Below are 21,809 nucleotides of genomic sequence, written 5' to 3' on the forward strand. Positions count from 1 at the left end.
AAAGATAATATTTGTAACTCTTGAGACTTTTCTCAGTATTTGGATAGGTGGAGGGATTATATACAGGCATACACACACACACACACACACACACACACACACACATGCACACTTATAGACAGAGAGCACAGGTTGAGTTGAATCAGAAGAGATGATATCCATAAAAAAAATAAAATAAAAATTAAGGGTTGAGGGAGGAAAATACTGGGAGGAGAAAGGGAAAAATGGAAAGGGGCAGGCTATAACTCATAAAAGAGATAAGAAAAATCTTGTTCAATGGAGGAGAAAAGGGAGAAGGTGAGAGGGGAAAAGTAAAGCTTACCCTCTTCACCTATGGCTTAAGGAGGGAATAACATGCTCACTAAATTTGGTATGAAAATCTATCTTACACTACAGGAAAATAGGGGAGGAGGGGACAAATGGGGTGAGGGGGATGATAGAAGGGAGGACAAATGGGAGAAGGGAGTAACTAGAAGTAAACACTTTTGGGAAGGGATAAGGTCAAATGAGAGAATGAAAAAAAGGGGGGGATAGGGTAGGATACAGGGCAATATAGTTAGTATTACACAACAAGATTATTATGGAAGTCTTTTGCAAAATGACACATATATAGCCTGTATTGAATTGCTTGCCTTCTCAGTGGGGATGGGTAGGGAGGGAGGGAGGGAGGGAGGGAGGGAGGGAGGGAGGGAGAGAAGTTGGAATCCAAAGCATTAGAAACGAATGTTGAGAATTATTATTGCATATAACTGGGAAATAAGAAACACAGGTAATGGGGTATAGAAATTGCCCTACAAGAAAAGAGAGAAGATGGGGATAAAGGAAGGGCAGGGTATGATAGAAGGGAGGGTTTGCTGAGGAAAGAGGTAATCAGAATGCAAGGTATTATGGGGTGGGGGGAGGGGAGAGATGGGGAGAAAAGTTGGACCTCAAAATTTTGTGGAAATGAATGTCAAAATCTAAAAATAAATAAATAAATAAACAAATTCCTTGGGACAAAAAAAAAAGAGAGAGAGACAAGTTTTCACAAAGCTTGCCGATGAAGATCAAAAACAAAGTGTTCCAGAGCTCAGTTTTCCAAGTGACAAGATCTAATTCTTTTTGAGAGCACCTAAGCCCTAACAGAAAGGGTCAATTGCTTGGGGGTGAATGAGTCAACAGTACAACCAGAAAATGAACTAAGACTTCCTAACTCGGGCAAGGCCAAGGCTCAATCAATCAACTGGCCTCTTTATCTAAAATGAACAATGCTTTCATATAAATCAATCAAACCCATCCATTGAGTAATTCTTAATTATAATCACAAAATCTATATATGAAGAGGAAAATTTCTCTGGTAAAGCTCAAGGAATAAGCAGATAGCATTACTTATATGGTGATTTCTAACTTGTGTTTGTCCTTCGTTTTCAAAGAAGACCATGACATCAAGGAAATGATGACATGACTCGCAGTTGACTTTGATTTGAGTAAGGGAGCGCTGTATAAGGTCACCAGACTCACTTTCTCCTCCAGAGCCATCTGGGTCCAGTGGCCAGATATTCATCAGGACCACTGGAGATGGCCCAGGATGCAATGGGAGACCTTTGCCCTTTTAGGCTAAGGCCTTTTCAGGTACTCATTTAAGAGTGAGATAATGCCCATTCAGTGAATAGGCCTCTTTAAGAAATGAATCAAGGAATGACCCCTTTAATTAGAAAAAAAAATCAAGCTGAGAGGGGAAGCACTCACTCTAAGCCAGGAGGGCCCAAAATACAGCCATTGCGTGGAGCTTGGGCAGGTACTACTGCTAAATTGGAGACCAGATAAAAATAAATTACAGAAACGCAGCCACCAATCTGATTTCTTTTAAGAAGACTGCATTCTCCCTGATTTCAAAGCTAATGCTACTTTTTTTTGTTCATCTTTGGAATAAAAAGTTCACAAAAGGAAGAGAAACCAAACAGATATAAGTTCTACATACTGTACAATGGCACCAACTCTAGTTGGTCTCAGAGTAAGATTTCACTCAGAGAAGAACACTATTCTGATCCACAAACTCACTTGGTATTTCACCCCCCTCAAAAAAAATTTTTATGACTTAAAAAAGAAAATAAAATGCAAAAAATCAGATGGTCTCAGCTAGATAGAGTTAACAAGACTATAAGAAACTAATTCAAATTTATAACAGGCATTCCTCAATTGATAAATAGTTGAAGAATATGAACAGGCTGCTCTCAAGGGAAGAAACCAAAACTATTGAGTCATATGAAAGAAATACTCAAAATAACCAACAATCAGAGAAAAGCAACTTAAAACAACTCTAGGGTTTTCCCTTACATCCTTAAGATCTGCAAGGTAGACAAAAAACAAAAAAGGAAATGACAGGTGTTGCCAGGGATATGGGTAAACATGCACATTAATGCACTGTTGGCAGAGTTGTAAATTGGTCCAGCCATTCTGAAAAGCAAAAGATAAAACTGTGTGTGTCTTTTGATCCAGTGATACCACTATTGTACTTCTATCCCGGAGACTAATGAAAGAAGAAAAGGTCCTCTTTTTTGTGGTGGCAAAGAACTAGAAACTAAAGGGGTCCCCATCAAATGGTCGGACAAATTATGACATGAAGGTTTATGTTGAGGTAACTCCACTTAATATGTAATGTTCTTATGAAGACTCTTGGCTATTTGGCCTTGGGATCTGAACCTCAGTTTCCTTCTCTGCCTGGGGTGAATCAGTCACTAATACAGTCAGAAAATGAACTAAGACCTCCTAATTCAAAGAAGGCCAAATCTTAATCAACTGGCCTCTTTATGTAAAATGAACAATACTTTCATATAAATGAACCAAACCTTTCCATTGGGTAGTTCTTAATTACAAAAATCAAATCTATGTGTGAGGAGGGAAATTTCTCTGTAAAATGAGGATAATCATATTTGTACTCCCCATTTAACAGGGTTGTTGTGAGGGAAATTCTGTGCAAGCTTGAAAGTGCTATATAAATGTGAATAATTATCATCATAATCATCTGTTTGAGTAATTAGAATTAGGGGAATAATGTCCACAAGTATCATTTGCAAAAGCAATAACTTTTGATATTTTTACATGTCTACATACCATGAATATAAACAGAAATTAACATCATTTAGAGATGTAAGTAGAAATCCTGTGGCATAACTACATTTTCCTTCAATCCTTGCCTTCAAAACTCACTTAATACCAGCCACATGTAAGGCACAAAACTATGTGTAAGAATCTCTTCACACACTTGTATTTTGGAAATCAGATACAAAAAGAAACGCGTACATGCTGGAGAGTATCATATTTCAGTTGAATTTGGGGGGGGGGGGGCAGGAAAAAAAACTCAACCAAGTAATTTTATTAGCTGTGGATAAGTATTTTGCTATATTAGCTTTATGAAAATAACATCACCAAACACAACAACAAAAAAGAAAATCATTCTAACCTCCAATAGATCCTATTTCTGTATGAAGAATAACTAGGCCTTTCAACATATTCTAAGTCAGTTCTTACACGCCTAACCCTGATCTTTTGAAATGCACTGAGGCTGAAATCCATATCACTGCCATATGCAGTCAACTAGAGAGTCTTATCAGATGTCTCTTGTTTAAAAAAATTATTATGGGTCTCCATCCTGTCTGCAGCACACTACTGACTTCTCTGGTTTCTTGTTTTACTGGCTTCTGTGACTATTTGTTTGAAAGGTGAAGCTGTCCTTGATGCCCTCTTCCCTGCTGATTTCTGTGGGTACCTGAGATATCCTTTGATTGTTTTCAGCATCTAATATAATGCCTTACACACAACTGGTGTTCAGGGGATTTGGGTGGTAGAGAAGGAAGGAAAGTCCAGTGGGGCCACAGGATTTCTACTTACACCTCTATATGATTAAGTGAGATTCACTAGTCGTTAATTTCTATGTGTGTATGGTATATAACCAAGTAAAAGTACCCAAAATTATCATTTAAGCAAATGACATTTCAGGACACTCTTCCCCTAACCTCAATTACTGATGACAACAGTAGTTCAATCTGTTCATATAGCGCTTTAAAGCTTACACAGAACTTTCCTTACCACAACCCTGTGAAATGGGTAGTGCAAATATGATTATCCTCATTTTACAGAGGTGGAAACTAAAGCTCAGAACCCAAGGTCAAACAGTCAGAATCTTCACGAGAACATCTCATATTCAGAGGAGTGACCTGAACACTAACCTTTCTATCACCAGACCTAATATGTCGGCAGTCCTGAGAAAGTATACCCTTTAGCCTTATCTGTTAAGAACAAGTGTCTAACTTTAGAACACTATTATGTTTCCTCTATCCAAAAATAAACCTGATTTCTACTGGCTCAGTTACTCAACTTCTGAACCAGGAGTGGTTGATCCAGTCATCTCTTGTCTGGAGATGGCAAAAAACCTCAGACTTGACGCTTTGAGTGAGTTAAAATGAAGGGATTTCTGCCTGACAGCTATCTATCAGAGAGCAAGACCAGGGAGTCCAGGGCATTGACCCATTCAGCAGAGATGCTATGTTGAGAAGAGCCCTGTGGCTGAACAGCCCACCTATCTCATCTAGCAGCTATATTACCCAGCTTGGTGAAGACCCCATACAACTAATTTTCAGGTGACTTGCTTGACCCTGCTGGGCAGCAGACTGCCTACCCAGTGAAAACACCAGTGCCCCAAAAAGGAGCAAATCCCAGCTGAGGCACCTGTCCAGCAGAGACATATGAGCAGAAGAGTGACCTTGTCCATCATGCTACACCCATAGCAAACATCATAAGGGTCCTCTGGAGACATTAAGGTCACTGATGTCCTGAATTCCCAGAGTTGTAAGTTGTTTGTGAGCACTTGCGTACCCCACAAATATGCCTCATTTTAAGTTTGTGCCCCCTTTTCTACTCAAACTCTGAAGTGTACTTTTGAGAGAGTGCATTCTTGTGTTGGGGGAAACTACAATTCTTGCTGTGCCACTTGAGTAAAGGCCTATGTTAAAGAATTGAGTTTATTGGCTCCCTGTTAAGAAGCAAATCAGTGGGGACTTGTGTACTTGGCAGAACAGTCACTCATAAAGTTGCCCTTTGAATCCTGAAAGCAATAGAAGCTACTGGTCTAGGGACTCAACCTGCTGGTGCCAGTGAAAGCCGGGTGAGGGAGCCCCGACAAGTGTGTCACATCAAGAATAAGGTTTCAAAGAATGTTTCCTTATTTTTCCCATGATCATTGCACTTTTTTTAAAAGCTGGAGACAATTTTTAAAAATTAGCCATTCAAAAGACTTAAAAGATTAGCTAACAAAATGTTAACTTTTTGTGGAGGTTTTTTGGTGATGCTATTTTTCATAAAGTCAGACTTAGTAAAATTATTTCATTGAGATTTTTTTCTGCCCAACAAAAATTCAACTGAAATATAAAAATATCACATAGCAAGAAATTTTCAGTTTGGTCCTATTTCAAATCAAACAGTACCTTCTGCATTGAGATGCATTGTTTCCAAGGGCCCAATAAAGGCATATCGCATTCCAAGACCTTCTGACATCACAATATCAACATCTGTGGGAGATATTAGTCCTTCCTAAATGGAGAAAATGGTATGAAATTAGTCAGTGCTCAGGATAACAAAGAAATTTGGTTATCAACATCACTGTGATTAAGGTGTCTTAAGGAGCAGAATGTCAAGAAATAACCCTTTAATTCATATTAAGTTTCTACTATACCTGTTCTGGTCAGTGGGGTACAGGGATATACAGATTTCACAACAGATAATGGAATAAACAGATACATGAGACAGTTTGGGGAAATTACACCTGGACAGATATTTCAGAAATCATGTATAGACTTGAAGTAGATTTCCTGTGAGACCTGCTCAACCCAGAACATGCCTTTGTAGCCAGTGTGACCATGGGCAAGCAAAGCACTTCTGACTCATGACTCAGTTTCCTCATCTAGAAAATGAAGGGTTTGGATTAAATGGTCTCTTAGATTCCTTCACGCTCTAAATGCTATCATCTCCCTGCTGGAGCTTTTAAGAAAGAGAAAGAGGGAAGAAAAAGGGAAGAAATAAGAAGGGGATGAGTTGGATGGGAAGCTGAAAAGGGTTCTCTTTGCAGTTTCCATTCTCTCAGGATGGGGGTGGAACTAAACTGAAGCCACCAAAACAAACAAATAAATGCACATGGATGTCATCTCAAGCTCTCCCTGGTTCAACTTTTAATAAAAGTGTGTGCGTGTGTGTGTGTATGTGTGTGTGTGTGTGTGTGTGTGTGTGTTTGTCCTCTGTTGCTGAAGAAGACCATGCCATCAGCGAAATGATGATATGACTTACACTTGACTTTGTTTTAAGTGAGGGAGAGCTGTGCAAGATCACCAACCTCTCTTCTCCTCCAGAGCCATCTGAGTCCAGTGACCAGATATTCATCAGGATGACTGGAGATGACCTAGGATGCATTGTACTCACTTAGCGTGAGGTAATGCCCATTTATTGCATATGCAAGAAGTAATCAGGGGATGGCCCCTTTAATGAGGCAAAGAAAAAGAAAGTCATCAGGTTGGGAGGGAAACAGCAACAGTTACTACTGATAATCACTCTTAAGCCAGGAAGGTCCAGAAGAGAGCCCTTAGGCAGGGGCCAATGTATGAGCTTCAGAGTGCAGTAGGTTTAAGATTTTGGGAAGGGAGGAGAGGGAAGAGGAGGGGAGGGGAGGGGAAAGGAGGGAATGTACTTTCTCCTCATTCTGAAAATCCATAATTTCCTCCAAGACTCATGCTCAAGACCATCTTCCTCCATAAAACCTTAACTGACTCCCTTCTCCCCCAGTACTAGTCTTTCCATCAAAATTACCTTATATTCATGTTGTCTCTATTTGTATGTACCTATATGTACATATTGTCTCCTTCAGGTGAATGCAAGCTTCTTGAGGGCAGAGACTACTTAAATTGTATCTTTGTATCCCCAGTGTCTGGCACATAGAAGGTGATTATTAATTGAATGCTTGCTGATTGGGTGCAACCTTCTACCAATCCACTCTACCTGATTGCTTCTAGTGGCAGCCTCATGCACCCCATATTACCCTCCAAGGCATCCCCAGCCCCAGACTCCTCAGCTCTATTGCCTCCACCCAGTCTGAACCCAGCTTTTGTTGGTCTTGGTCCTGATCCCAGTCTAGTGCTGCTGCCCCCAATGTCCCACTAGAAAAGGTACCTGTTGCTTCTTAGAGGGAGGTGTGGGAGGGGGGTAGGAGCCAGTAGGTCCTTTGGTTGTCACTGCTTCCTATAAAGTGGTCTCTTTAAGACTTAAATTAGCAGTGTTCAATTATCAAAACCACTTGGTATTGGCTAAGAAACAGAAGGGTAGACAAGTGGAATAGGCTAGGTACTCAAGACACAGTAGGCAATGAATATAGCAATCTCCTGTTTGATAAACCCAAGGATCCCAGTTTCTGGGATAAGAACTCACTGTTCAACAAAAATTGCTGGGAAAACTGGATAACAGTGTGGCGGAAACTAGGCATAGACCCATGCCTGACACCCTACACAAGAATAAAATCCAAATAGGTACATAATCTAGGTATAAAGATTGATGTCATGGACAAACTGGAGGAGCAAGGGATAGTGTATTTATCAGATTTATGGAGAAGGAAAGAATTTTTTACTAAAGAAGAGATAGAAAGCATTATTAAGTGCAAGATGGATAATTTTGATTACATTAAGCTGAAAAGTTTTTGCACAACCAAACCCAATGCAACCAAAATTTGGAGGGATGTAGTATATTGGGAAAAAATTTTTATAGCTAATCTTGGGGATATAGCCCTCATTTCTAGAATATATAGAGAACTGAGTCAAATGTACAACAATACAAGTCATTCCCCAATTGATAAATGGTCAAAGGATATGAACAGGCAATTTTCAGAGGAAGAAATTAAAGATATCTATAATCATATGAAAAAATGCTCTAAATCACTTTTGATTAGAGAGATGCAAATCGAAACAACTCTGAGGTACCACATCACACCAATTAGATTGGCAAACATGACAAAACAGGAAAATGATTAATGTTGGAGAGGATGTGGGAGAGTTGGAACACTAATTCATTGTTGGGGGAGCTGTGAGTTCATCCAACCATTCTGGAGAGCAGTTTGGAACTATGGCCAAAGGTCTACAAAAATGTGCGTACCTTTTGACCCAGCCATATCGCTTCTAGGACTGTATCCCCAAGAGATCATAAAAATGGGAAAGTGTCCCACATGTATAAAAGTATTTATAGCAGCACTCTTTGTAGTGGCCAAAAACTGGAAATCAAGGGGATGCCCATCAATTGGGGAATGGCTGAATAAATTATAGTATATGAACAAGAAGACTTCAGAGAGGCCTGGAAAGACTTATATGATCTGATGCTGAGCGAAAGGAGTAGAACCAGGAGAACTTTGTGCACAGCAAAGACCACAGTGTGAGAGAGTTTTTCCTGGTAGACCTGGATCTTCATAGCAATGCAAGGACTTTAAAAAAAAAATTCCCCATGGTCTTCTAAGGCAAAATAACTTCCACATTCAGAGAAAGATCTATGGAATTCAGTCGCAGAATGTAGCAGATCATTTTGTGTATATGTGTGTGTGTGTGTGTGTGTGTGTGTGTTGTATGTATTATGTTTTGGTTTGTTATATGATTTCTCCCATTTATTTTACTTCTTCTAAACAGCATGACTATAATGAAAATGTATTCAATAGGAATGTATGTATAGATCTTATATAGAATTGTATGCCCTATCTTGGGGAGGGAGTGGGGGTAGGTAGGGGGGAAAATATCTAAGTTTTATGGTAGTGACTGTAGAGCATAAAAATAAATAAAATGAATATATTATTTTAAAAAATTAGCAGTGCTCAGAGATGGAAGCCCAGGGCCTTATTTTCTTTGTAAACTTTGACTGATCATCCTATGTACCCCTTGGTATATACAGACCCCCCACTCTAGAGATCATTGATGTAGGAGATGGACTTAAGCTAAACCCTGGATGCAACTCAGGATGCTAAGAAGCGATGGTAAAGAGGAAAAGTATTTGGGGGATGAGGGCGAGGGAGAAGACAGTCTGTGCAAATTCATGAAGACAGGAGATGGGATATAATGTAATTTTGTCTACAGGGAAATAACAAGTAGGTTATTTTGGCTGGAATGGAGAGTGCCTAAAGGATAGTAACATACAATAATCCTGAAAAGGTAGGCCAAAGCCAGCCTCTGCTTAGGGGAGTTGCTTATCTCCTCCCCACCCCACCTCCCATAATTATTAACAAGGAATAAAAAGCACTATGTAAGAAGCCTGCACTTCACCTCTCATTTTTATCTCCTAAACTAGTGCCTTCTTTCACAGATGGTGCACTGTGTGAAGAAGGAAAAACTTCTGCCTAGGAACTAGCCAAAACAGGTCACCTACAAGAGTGCCCACCACACACTTTCATCCACAGTTTTCTGCAGCACCAGCCTGGAGCTGGTGTGCCCCAGTTTAGCGTCCATCTCCACCGGCAGATGACTGAGTCAACCAGATAAAGGGCTCCTCTGTTGAAAGCTCAGCTCTGCAGTTACACTCATGGGCCACATATACAAACAGTGCCACACACACCTCCGTGTAACAGCAGGCTCAGACAGGCAGAGGATCATTTGTTTTACTACAATTTACCAGGCAAATCCTTGAGGCTTTCCTTGAAAGGACTGCCTATTGTATTTTAAGAGGGTGCTACCTTTCAGCCAGGGTGTGTGTGTATATGTGGAAGCATCACCAAACTTACTCAAGGCTACTCCAACCCCTCCCTTCATACCCCAGCCCACTCTGAGAGAGCCCTCTGTGCCATTTTCCTAGTTCTCAAGTGGGTGGAGAAGCTCCTCCCTGCCTGACCCATGTTGGGCCCATCTCCCAATCTCCTCTCACTGTGCTCAGAGAAATGGAGGCTGCAGCTCCCTCTACCGTTTCTCCTATTCCTCCCCATCTCTCCGAAGTTAATTGGGGAAACTAAGGTGCCTATTCTATGTACCGTCTTTTTATGAAGGACAAGGGTAAAAAGCCCTAACCAACTAGTAAATGGCAGCCACCCACTTGGCTATTAAGAAAAATTTCTCCAAAAATTCTGAAAAATTCTGGATCCTTCCAAATAAACACTCACCATTAGATAAAAGATTTAAACATGGAAGAAATCAAGCTCAATCTTCTCATTTTACCAATGAAGAAATTCAATTCCAGAAAGGCTAAGCAACTTGCCCAAAGTCACATAGTTACTTAACAATACAGAGGGAATTCAAACCCAGGTCCTCTGGCTTCAATCCAGTAGTACTCTTTCCCATTTTGTTACACATTAAAACAAACAACAAAAAAGCAAAAATGGACAAATTAAATCAGATTGCTTAACCCTAGCATCAGTTCTTCCTATCAAATTATTCATTTGAGCAACTAACAAAAACAAAATTGTCAAAGTACCAGAAGTTTTTGCTTCATTTTCCCCTTCTTAAAACTGCATCCAGATGGTCTAAAAGTGGCCTGACAAAGTGAAAGGGTCCAGAAGAGTGAGGAGAAGTGGCCCCATTTGACTGTAAGCTCTCTGGAGGCAAGGAATGTATTTATATTTTTATCTACTTAGCACACTATCTGACACATAATAGGGGCTTCATAAATATTTATCGACTGGCTGAAATAATCCAGAAACTGGAAATTAACCTGGATAATCCAGAGATTAATTTTTAGCCTCAATAATAAGGAATTCACTATTCTGAAAATAGTCAGGAAAGTGTTAATTAGCATACATTTTCCCCTCTCTCCTCTCAAAATGCTGGTGTATGTGTATGGGGAGGAAGAGGTATTCCTAGCCCTATTACAGTCTACTTAATTGTACCTGTTTCGACATTCCAGAAGCCCATAGGCACTGCAATGTGTAACCAAGCTGGGCAATGGGAAACTTGTGATCAGTTTTTAACTTAACATTTCACACAGCTGTAAGTTTTAATTTTTATATCTCAGATCATGAAAGAATATAAAAATGGAGACTATGTCAATGCAATTCCTCTAATTATACCCATGTATATTTTCTGATTTTGCAGGATGCTAGAATATTCCACATACACAGTGAAGACATAACAAGCTTACTTCCATAGGCATAACTAAGACTATCAATGACAAGGTCTTAAACAATGCCAGAAAGGCCAGCTCCCAACTGATTATGAGCAAAGAATTCTTTCATTCATTGCCACATTTCCTTCACCCTTTTCTATTTCACTTGTAAAATGAATTATTCAGTCTTAGAATGGTAGAGTCAGTCCTATGCTATAAAATCACAGCTTCAGATCCAGGAATAACCTTAGAGATCATCTAATTCAACCCCTTCATTTTGTAAAGAAGCCAAATTTAGACCCCAAGAGATAAAGTGCCTTGTCTGAGGTTACATGTTTAGTTAGCAGAGCTGGAACTCCAACCACAGCTTCTGACTCTAAGTTCATTGTTCTTTTCCCTGCGTTACATGCTCTCCTCCAATGGTGCTGTCTGCTTTTCAGAGAGGTTGAGTCCCTCCTTGCAGACCTAAGAGGTCAGAAGGACATAGATTTTGAACTGAAAGGGACCTGAGAGATCAAATGATCCAAACTCATTTTACAGATTAAAAAAAACTGAAGCCCAAGTGTCTTGCTCAAGATCACACAGTAACCAATCCAGGGTTTCGGCCAAAATTGTTCTTTACATGGAAATTTAAGGTATGCTGTCTTTCCTGTAAGTGCACTTTCCAGCCAGTCAATCCAATCTCTATAAAATGTACCCACAGTGTACTGCACTACACATAATGCTTGGTACTGTACTAGGGGTTTCAAGTCCAGGTTATTCTACAGAGGCTATCACTATCAATCAATCAACAAGCATTTATTGTGTCTACTATGTACCAGGCATCATACTAGTTCTGGGGATAAAATTCACTTCCTGTCTTCAAGGATCCCTTGGTGAGTGACCTATATACCTATATAGCTGACGAGTTTGATTCCAACCAAACAAGTACATGGCACAGCTGGCCTCAAGAATACCAAGAAATGGATAAGGAACTGAGGGGGGTCACTTGTTTCAGCTCAAAAGATTAAACTGGCTAAAGAATCCTAGGAGAATCACTGGTTAGTGATTTGCAGACTTTCCGGATTTTTCAAACTCTCTGATGTGTTATTGTGGTCTGATTAATTGACTATTATTGTTATTGTTAATAACAACAATAATGAAAACATTGCTACTAGTGCTACCTCATTTTTTTTACATTGCATTCTTTGGAATAAAATAATGTCAGGGTATAAGCAGAAAGAAACCCCAGCTAGTCACGCAATTCTTAACGTACAAAAAACACAACAATAAAAATACTGTATTAAGGCTCAAGACTACATGTCTTGCACCGTGCCCTGAAAGTCAGTGGAGCTGTGCCAAAGCAAAGCAGGTAAAGAATCCACCAAAGAAGGCCCTTTAAACACAACTCCCTGCTTCCACTTCCTTGTGGATGGAATTTGGGAACTGTCAGAAGGAACACCTGGAGCTTGATCAATCCATTAGTCAGCAGCTTTCTGCTTGGGCTCCAGTAAAACCTTCCTCAGATGCCTCAGGGTGGTAAGGCAGTGACTCAGGCTTCTTAAAGGCTATGCCAGCCCAGGCAGGTTCTCCCACACCAGAGAGGTTTTGAGGATGGGATCAGCAAAAAACTGTACAGGGTGTCCTAAAAGTCTTAGAGAACTTTCAAAATAAAGTTTTAAGCACAGTCTATATATATGTTGTCTAAGGGATAGTCTCACAAGTTTGGGGGAGAATCATTGCCATATGTATGGTCATGATTGATGAATTTTTTGTCCACAGCAACCATCAAAGATTCCTTAATTATTAGTTATATTAATTTATTAATATTCTTCAATAGAGAGGTTGTCATCTCTATCAGTGCAGGAATACCCACACCAATGAAATCACAGATCCCTGAAGTACTGAATTTAAACTATCTGGGTCCTCAAAGGTAATGACTCCTGCTCTTTGGGGAGCTCATAATGTAATATTTGTTTGCTTACTGAAACCCTTGACACACAAGGTGTATTTCTCAATAACATTTATACCAGGGGTTCTTCATATTTTTTGTGTCATGGATCCCTTTGGAGTTCAGGTGAAGCTTATAAGATTTTTAAGTGGATAAAATGAAATACATAGAATTACAAAGGAAACCAATTATATTAAAATACATTGATCAAAATATTGAATAAACAAGTTCATGGGTCCTCAGGTTAAGAACCCCTGGTTTAAGCAAAACCTTTTAACAGTGATTGTGACTGAAAATAGTTATCCTTTCCACATTATGACTTTCTCCATCATGGTTTCAATATATCACAGGCTGACATAAGAAATTAAATGGGAATTTTTTTGGAAATTTTGTGGAAGTTACAGATGACATGCAAAGGACAACAGACTCAGAATGATTTAGAAACTCAGAAATGCATAATAAAGGTATATATAGAGAGAGATATATATATAGAAATACAGTGTTGTATAGTATCAATATATTTTATCTTTTAATACCATAATAATTCAGACCTCTCTGGTACAAAGGGAAGGCCCAAAAATTTTACACAGATTTTCCAGATCACGAGGGAACTGCATGCACCCCTAACCCCTGCAATGTGGAAAGGATAACTGCATACTTACAATGTAGTTGGAAAATCAAGACACATGAAAATGATTAGGTTTCCATGGACAAAATAGACAGGTAAGAAGAGGAAAGGGGAGATACATTTAGTCTAGGGATGCAGCAGTTACAAAATGGTAGAGGTATGCTCTAAGACAACTAAGATCCTAAGTACTCGGAATTTTCACCTACATTTTCTCCTGCCTCCTATCTCCTCCCTATCTATAAATAAATTCATTCTCTTAGGATACTCATCTTTCCTTCATCCCCTTCTGAACTCTCAATCATTCATCAGCTTATATATATACACTCTAAATATTTTGGCGGGATTTGCAAAAGGACTTCATCAAGTATTTAGTGTGTTAACATTTTTTTAGAGTTTCATTGGTACCATTTGTTTTTAGATCACAATCATTTTCCCCCTTAAATATCCTCCCTATCAAATCCTCTTTTGGAAAAAAAAGGAAGGGAGGAAGCAAAACCAATCAATACAACAACCTTATTGCATGATATATGCCATGTGGTCCATTTGTAGTTCCCCTCCACTCTTCTGATGGGAGGGAAGGTGTGTTTCATCAGCAGTTCTCTGGAGCCAAAAGTTAGCCATTAAAATTAATCTGTTCACCTTTGACTTTAAGAATTTCATCACACCATCTTCCCCACTACCCCATATATCCATCTGTCTCAATTTTCAACATATTCATCCTACCTATATTCTTTTTTCTTCTATTTTCTCTTGTTCTTCTCATTAAGTTGTTGCTGTTCAGTAATTTTTCAGTCATGTTCAACTCTTTATGACCCTATTTAGGGCTTTTTTGGCAAAGACATTGCAGTGGTTTGCCATTTCTTTCTCCAGCTCATTTTATAGATGGGGAAACTGTGGGAAACAGGGTTAAGAGACTTGTCCAGGGTCACACAGCTAGTAAGTGTCTGAAGCCAGATTTGAATTCAGGAAAAGGGGTCTTCTGACTCTAGTCCTGACACTCCAGCTACTGTGCCATCCAGCTGCCCTTCTCATTAGATTGTAGCATTTTTAAGCTGGGAGCAACCTTAGATAGTATATTTTGGTAGAGCAGAAATAACCCTGGATTTGAACTGTGTTCAAATCCTGGCCCTGCTATTGAGTCATCTCCACCATTTCAGTAAATCAGTCCATCTCTTTGGGTCTCAGTTTTATCACCTCTTAAATGAAGAGGTTGGACTAAATGGTTTATAAGGCTCCTTTCATCTCTAAATCTTATGATCTGCTCCAACTTGCATGTTTTATGAATTAGGACATTGAGATCCATTGAGGTTAGATGATTTTCTGGAAGTTACATCCATCTGGGAGGGATTTCAGAGTCAGGATTAGAACCCAAGTCTCCTGACTTTCAGAACAATACCCTTTTCACTATATCATCTTTTTTTAAATTTTTCTTTCATGCCACTCTTCCTCAGTCTTTCTTCCTAATCTCTCTCCTCCATTCCTTTTCTGGCTAATTCCTGGCTTTAAGAAAAACTGCCTTTTTCTTACATTAGCATCCATTATTACCATCACAATTTGTCTAGCATTTTTGTGTGTTTTGCTAGGGCAAATGTACCTTCCACATGGATTCTCTGCCTCTCTTAAACTGCGATACATGAAGAAGACCATTTGACCCTCACCTAATGAGAAGCTGAGGGCTCCCAGCCAGCCTCCAAATACACATCAGATAGAAAGTGTGTTCAAGAGGACTCATAGAACATTTGTCTGGTATTTATCCAATGCCTATCATGCAACAGAGTGCTGGGAAGTATAAAATCAAAAATCAAACTGTCTCTGCTCTCAAGCAGCTTTTATTCCATTGAGGGAAAAATCACACAAAGGAGCTCGTGAAATGATATTAACAAAGAAGCAGCAGTAGAATGGGCATCTGGTAACCATAGAGACATATTCCAGATGCCTGATTTGGAACATCTGACTGGCGAGACATCCTTGCAATAGAGGATGGTATAGGTGTGAAATTCAAAACACTTACTATGAAAGCCAGGAATCAGGCAAATACAGCCTTTCCCATGGGAAACGTTACATTGCTCCTGGATATATTTTCTTCCTTTATAATATGTTCACTTAACCTGCATCTTTCATACTCAGCAATATAAAGCTGGCCCTAGAGAAAAGCCATCATCAACTTTATCCCACCCACCATTGCCTTCCAGGTAGAAGGTGAGGCAGACAACTTCAGTAAAATAAAAAATACAATGTTGTGCAGCTGTCATATTATTACTCAGGCACTTGTGGTTAGACCCATTTGACTGCTGTGTCTGCTGCTAATGCCTACAAGCCTTTGTAGGGAGGAACACAAATATTCATACAGAACAGCACAAAAGCATTTTGTTCATCAGAGTGTTGATTTGTATACCATGTCTTAACCAATGCAACAGGATAAGGAATGACTCTCAGAACAACTCTGGGAAAGCATTCCAAGAAGACTTTGAGGGTTGACAGCAAAAGGGAGTGACTGTGACTTGAAAGGATACAACTGAGGGACAGTAGAGCCAAAGGCCGTTGGGTAACAAGTGTGGTACAAATATGGTAACCCCAATATGGTAACCAGGCTGCCTAAGGAGCGGCAAACCAGGACAGGTTTCAAACCAAGTGGGTCAAAGCTTCTGAGATGATAAAAAAAAAAGGGAAGTATGAAAAAGGAAAGAATTCAGAACAGATAACATTTATTAAATTTGACTGTCTTGTAATGTTCCAGAAGCAACCTCATGGGACAACATGATGGGGTTATTTTCTCTAATAAATCATCCGTGCACTAACATTCTCCTCTGCTGCATCATCACAGGGTGGAGATGACCTCAAGTTAGCAAAGGCTTTGGGAACAGAGAGCAAGTTGTGGCAGATCTTACTCTAAGCAGGAAAGGCTTTGAGCATAAGCCCAGTCACAGATTGCACGTCTGCTGTCTGGGGACAAGCCTAGCTAAATCTGGAGAGGTTCATTCATCCTCCAGCTTGACCAAAGAGTGATGAAGCAATTTTTACAGTAAGAGGCAGCACAGAGCAGAGGATTGTGGGCAAGCTCTGGAGTCAGGAAGTCTGAGATTCAGGGAAGCCCATCTGACTCTGACAAATGTTGAATGTGTAACCTCAGCACCTCAAACTATTCTCTAAGACTGTAAATTATAGTTGACATGCCAGATCTTCACCAATAGAGAGTTTTCGTGATTGGAGGGGCCACATCAGTAAAAGCACACATCCCTCACGCTCCTGGCTAAGAATTATCAAATGGTAGAAAAAAATTGTAGTAGTAGGACCCCACTACTTGTAGAGGTGGTTCAAGATATTGGTGTTGGACTTACTGTAAACCCTCAATTGGCTATAGCCCTATTGCAACTCAAGACTCCTGAGCTCAGGTAATCCACCAGCCTCAGCCTCCCAGCAGCAGGGGATTATAGATATGCACCACCACTACTCTTTGACTCTTTTTAATGTATTCTTTTATGTGAATAAATGTATAATTCTCTACCCTGCAGTAACAATATAATTGTACCTCAATTAATTTTTTTAAGGAAAAAACTTCATGAACCCTACCTGTACAGAGATAAGACTGCACACATTCCAGTTTTAACAAAAATCCCTCTGGGCACAGCTACCCTGAGTTCCACTCAAGTTGCATGTAAATAGGATCAATCCTATGCAACATTTTTCTGCTTATTCCTTAGCCTTCCCTTTTTATGCTCCTTCCCTGCCTCAGGCACCCCATGTCTACTGCTCTTTCCACTAACACCCCCTCAAAAACAGGAAAGAGGCTAATGACACTGTCTACATTTATGATTGACATACTACTAGCTTCAGTGAGGGTGAGGTTCAATGCATTAACTCAGCCAGTATTTGTTCTTTCAGCCATGCATCTAACTGTGGGAAATCTGTAATGGGAATCATTCATGTAAACATATGGAAAGATCTTTCAGGGCATTCCAGGCTGAGGCATTGCAGAGGTTCCTTACTCAGCAGTGGGGGAAAAAAAAAACCAAAACCAGAGTTTGGACTAGTCAATATTTTCTAGCTAGAGTAAAGAAGCCAGTGTCCCTGCCATTCCAGTGCCCCACTTCTACTCATCCCATCCTTCTAGATCAAAGTTGGTAGTCAGAAGACCCAAGTTTTAGGCTTAATAAAGCAGTGTGAACTTAGGCAAATAACTTAAATTCTATGCTCTTCAGTTTCCATAGTGGTAATGCAAATAACAATACTCAAGACTATTTATCTCACTGAGCTGCTTTAAAGGATTTTAACGTCTCTCCAAAAAATATAAAGAATGATGATCAATCAATTCCAAATATATGCTCAGCACTAAGAATACATGTACAAAGGATGAAAATGTACCCCAAGGAACAAAGCTGTGGTTTTCCTTGGTCTTAAGAAGTGCATATAAAACTATACAGAGCACAGGTGTCAAGCTAATAAAAACAAATACGTACTAAGTAGTTTAAAATACAAGGTAGTTTTGGAGGGAGGGCTCAAGCAGTCGGAGAACGTGATAGCGCCGGAGCCGAATCTTAAAGAAAGAGAAAGCGCTATTTTTCTATGAGAAAGCACTTTCCATTCATGAAAGGCAGCCAACGTGAAGAGGCAGAGATGGGAGGAGAGAAGGATGGTTGTGTAGGAACAGGAAGAAGACCAGTTTGACTGGATTGCAGACCATGGAAGGAGAGTAATTTTAGCAAGGCTAGAAAGCTAGGTTGGGGCTAGGTTATGTACGGCTTTAAAAGCTAAACAGAGTTTATATTTGACCCTAGAGGCAACTAGAAACAACTAGAGCTGGCTGAATTAGGGAGTCATGTGGTCAGAGAGGTGCTTGATAAAAGCTACTTTGGCAGTGGTATGTGGGATGGATGGGAGACAGGGAGACACTTCAAACAGAAGCAAGGAGATCAATTAGGAGACGAAATAATTTAGTCAAGAGGTGATGAGGGCATGAACTACGGTGTTAACTATATGAGTGCAGAGAGGAGTTCGATGTGAGAGATGCTGGGAAGGTAGAAATGGCAAAATTGGACAAATGACTGGATGTGTGGGGTGAGGAGAATGAGGAGGCCTGAAGAATGCAGAGGTTATGAGCGTGGGAGACTAGAAGGATGGCAGTGCTTTCTACCAAAATGGGAAAGTTTGAAAAAGAAGGGGAATAATTATAAACTCATTTTGATGGTCATTAAGAACACGTGTGTTTACTTTGTTTCAAGTTCTGTGACAACATAAAAAGAGCTGCTATATATGTATATATGTTGCTATACATACACACACACACACACACACACATACACACACACACACACATATATATATATATATATATATACACACACATGCATATATACTGGTGGATATGGAGCTTTTCTTTCTGTCACTGACTGTTTTGAGGTATAAACCTAGAAATGGCATATTTGAGTCAAAGGATATGGTCTATATATTTTTTTAAAAAGTAGTCTAAGCATTCATATGACACTAAAATGTGTTCAATTTTTCATGCTACCCTACAAATAAAAAAAGTTTCTTCAGCTATGCTGAGAACAGTCTATTGTATACTCAATGACCAGGACTGAATAACATTTTTCTGATAGATTCACACCTTTCTATACTTTGGACCTTTCAAATATGTAGTTATTACATAGAATGAGGCTCAGTAACCACTGGTAACATAGTGACTGCATTCATACTAAAAGAATCCTTGTGTTAAACTGTGACTTCTGACAAAATAGACCAGGTTCATTCTTGGGAACCTTTCTCTAATATCAGTATCAATGATTCATGACCCCAAACAGTGTCTGCCAGCATAAGAATCTGACTCTTTTCCAAGGCCCTCAGCAATAGTGAAACATTTAGGCTAACATAAAATGGATTCATTTCATGCGATAGTGAACACAAATAGAACTTGTAACATAGTTCTTAGTTTTGCCCTTTAGCAAAACTCCTAGAGTGCTCTATTTCTCTATCCAGGAGCACAACCAAGTTCCCACAAATTCATGGCACTACATCTAATGAAGTCCTAGCCACAAAAGTATAACCATAGTCCCTTTCATTGCTTTACAAGTACATGTTCAATCTTATCTGATGCAAGTATTGGTACAGAATCTCCACTCACCCTCTGGCAGAGCTGTAAGACTCAGCTCTCTGAGTCTCTCCCTGCCACTCCTCTACTCTGTGAGCACAGCACCCACAGGCTGTACTAAGTTACTATTCCTTTACTTTGTGACACCTTCCCCCATCCATCTTCTAAACCCACTGACTGAGTTAGGCAATACAAGTATTCTTATCCCAATTTACCAGAGAGGAAATTGAGGAAGAGGAAAGTTAAGCAACTTGTTAAAGGTCAAATAATAAGTATAGCTGGGATTCAAACCCTAGTCTTCCCAATTCCAAACCCAGTACTCATTCCATTACATCAAACTGCCCCAAACTCTCTTACATCTCCAACTGCCTTCCAGACATCTTGAACTGGATGTCCAATAGATATCTTAAATTTACTGTATCCAAAATAGAACTCATTATCTTTCCCCTTAACCCTCACCTCCTCTGATCCATTACTGTAGAGTGGGTATATGGGGTGTTCAAGAAAGACTAGCACCTGTGATATGAGGGATCCTTATCTACCTTTGCTGTCCACCTGATTTATCCAACTCTCACCTATGACTCCAAGAAGCTGTAGCATGGGCTTTACATGAAGAGTTACTAAAAGGAGTAACCACTTTAATAAGATCATTATCTGTCAACATATCCATTGAAGTATTGAAGAAATGTGTATATCTTGGACACATGCTAGAGACAGACACTGACCTGGCCCCAAAATAAGAAGAGGTAAGGCTGAATCACATATGGGCAATAATTGTACAGCACTTATGCTAAACCAGAAACACAGGATCTCAGAGTTAAAAGGAACTTCTAATCAGGAGCCCTTCAATCTGACCCACACCCTAACAAGAATCCCTTCTGCAACATAGCCAAAAAGTGGTCATCTGGCATTTTCCTGAAAACCTCCAGTGAGAAGGAACCCACAATTTCCCAATATAGTACATTTTACGTTTGGACAGCTGTAATTGCTAGTTTTTCCCTGACAATAAGTCTAAATTGGTTTCTTTGCAATTTATATACACTGTTAATAACCAAGAAACTAAAAGGGAAAACAGAGAAATAGAGGGAAATCATGCCAAAGTACAATATGTTATGAGAAAAACAGTCCTTTTAAAATTTAAAAATGTACATTTTTATATTCAACATATATGGAAAAGGAGATTATGCATGAAGCCATGAATTTCTTTAATATGCCACATGCTTTAAAAATATACATATGTGTACATGTGCATACATGTATAATAAATTCAACATATTACTTTCAAAACTGTCATGCATTTTTGTGCTCCCTTCCAGTATCCTGTGTGCACTTTTTGTATCATTATTATTGCCCTCCCTACTCCTCCTCAACAATTAAAAAAAAAAAATCCCAAAACTTGTAATAGATAACTATAGTCAAGCAAAAGAAATCTGCATCATAGCAATGATCAAAAAAATGTATGTTTCACTCTACACAAGTTTTCTTCAGGAAGTAGACAATATGTCCCATCCCAAGTGCTCTGGAAGCCTTGCTGGTAGTAGCTTTGAACAGAGTTCTTAAGCCTTTCAAAGTTGTTTTTCTTAACAACATAATAGTCAACAAATAAACTTTCTGATTTTGTTCACTCTGTATCAATTTCTACTTCCCAGGATTCTCTAAAATCATCTCTTTCATCACTTCTGATATTTATATACTAAAATTTGTTCAGTTATTCCCCACAAATTGAAGGACAGTGACTTGGTTTCCAAATTTTTTCTTTTCTCTTCTCTTTTAATCTCTCTTTCAGGATCAGGAAGTTTGTTTTGTTTGTGGTTGTTCTACATCCTGGGCCATTTCCAGTTGTCCTGATCTATATCTAGTCACTGGACCCAGATGACTCCGAAGGTGAAAATGAGGCTACTGACTTTGCGCGACCTTCTCTCACTCAAATCCAATTCAATTGGAAGTCATGTCATCTTCCTGATGTCATGATCCTCTTTGAGAACAAAGGACAGACCACACACAACAATATTATCCTTTCAGTTAACTCCTTTCCCTCTCACCATCCTTATCCCTGCCTATTTTCCTTTCAGTTTGGTCTGTTTTTA

The 21,809-nt window shown here is 39.4% G+C and overlaps 1 protein-coding gene across 4 annotated transcripts in view; it reads right to left on the bottom strand.

Annotated features, from left to right (window-relative positions):
* The window catches only part of CRYL1 (crystallin lambda 1), a 192,704-nt gene that overhangs the window by 10,949 nt on the left and 159,946 nt on the right, over positions 1-21,809 (bottom strand). For all 4 annotated transcript variants that reach the window (XM_072611687.1, XM_072611689.1, XM_072611690.1 and 1 more), the window contains one exon: positions 5,463-5,568. In XM_072611687.1, the coding sequence (XP_072467788.1) occupies positions 5,463-5,568 (106 nt within the window). The remainder of the gene's footprint in view (positions 1-5,462; positions 5,569-21,809) is intronic.

This window comes from Notamacropus eugenii, chromosome 5 (assembly GCF_028372415.1).
Source record: "Notamacropus eugenii isolate mMacEug1 chromosome 5, mMacEug1.pri_v2, whole genome shotgun sequence".
In the NCBI taxonomy this organism is placed as follows: domain Eukaryota; kingdom Metazoa; phylum Chordata; class Mammalia; order Diprotodontia; family Macropodidae; genus Notamacropus; species Notamacropus eugenii.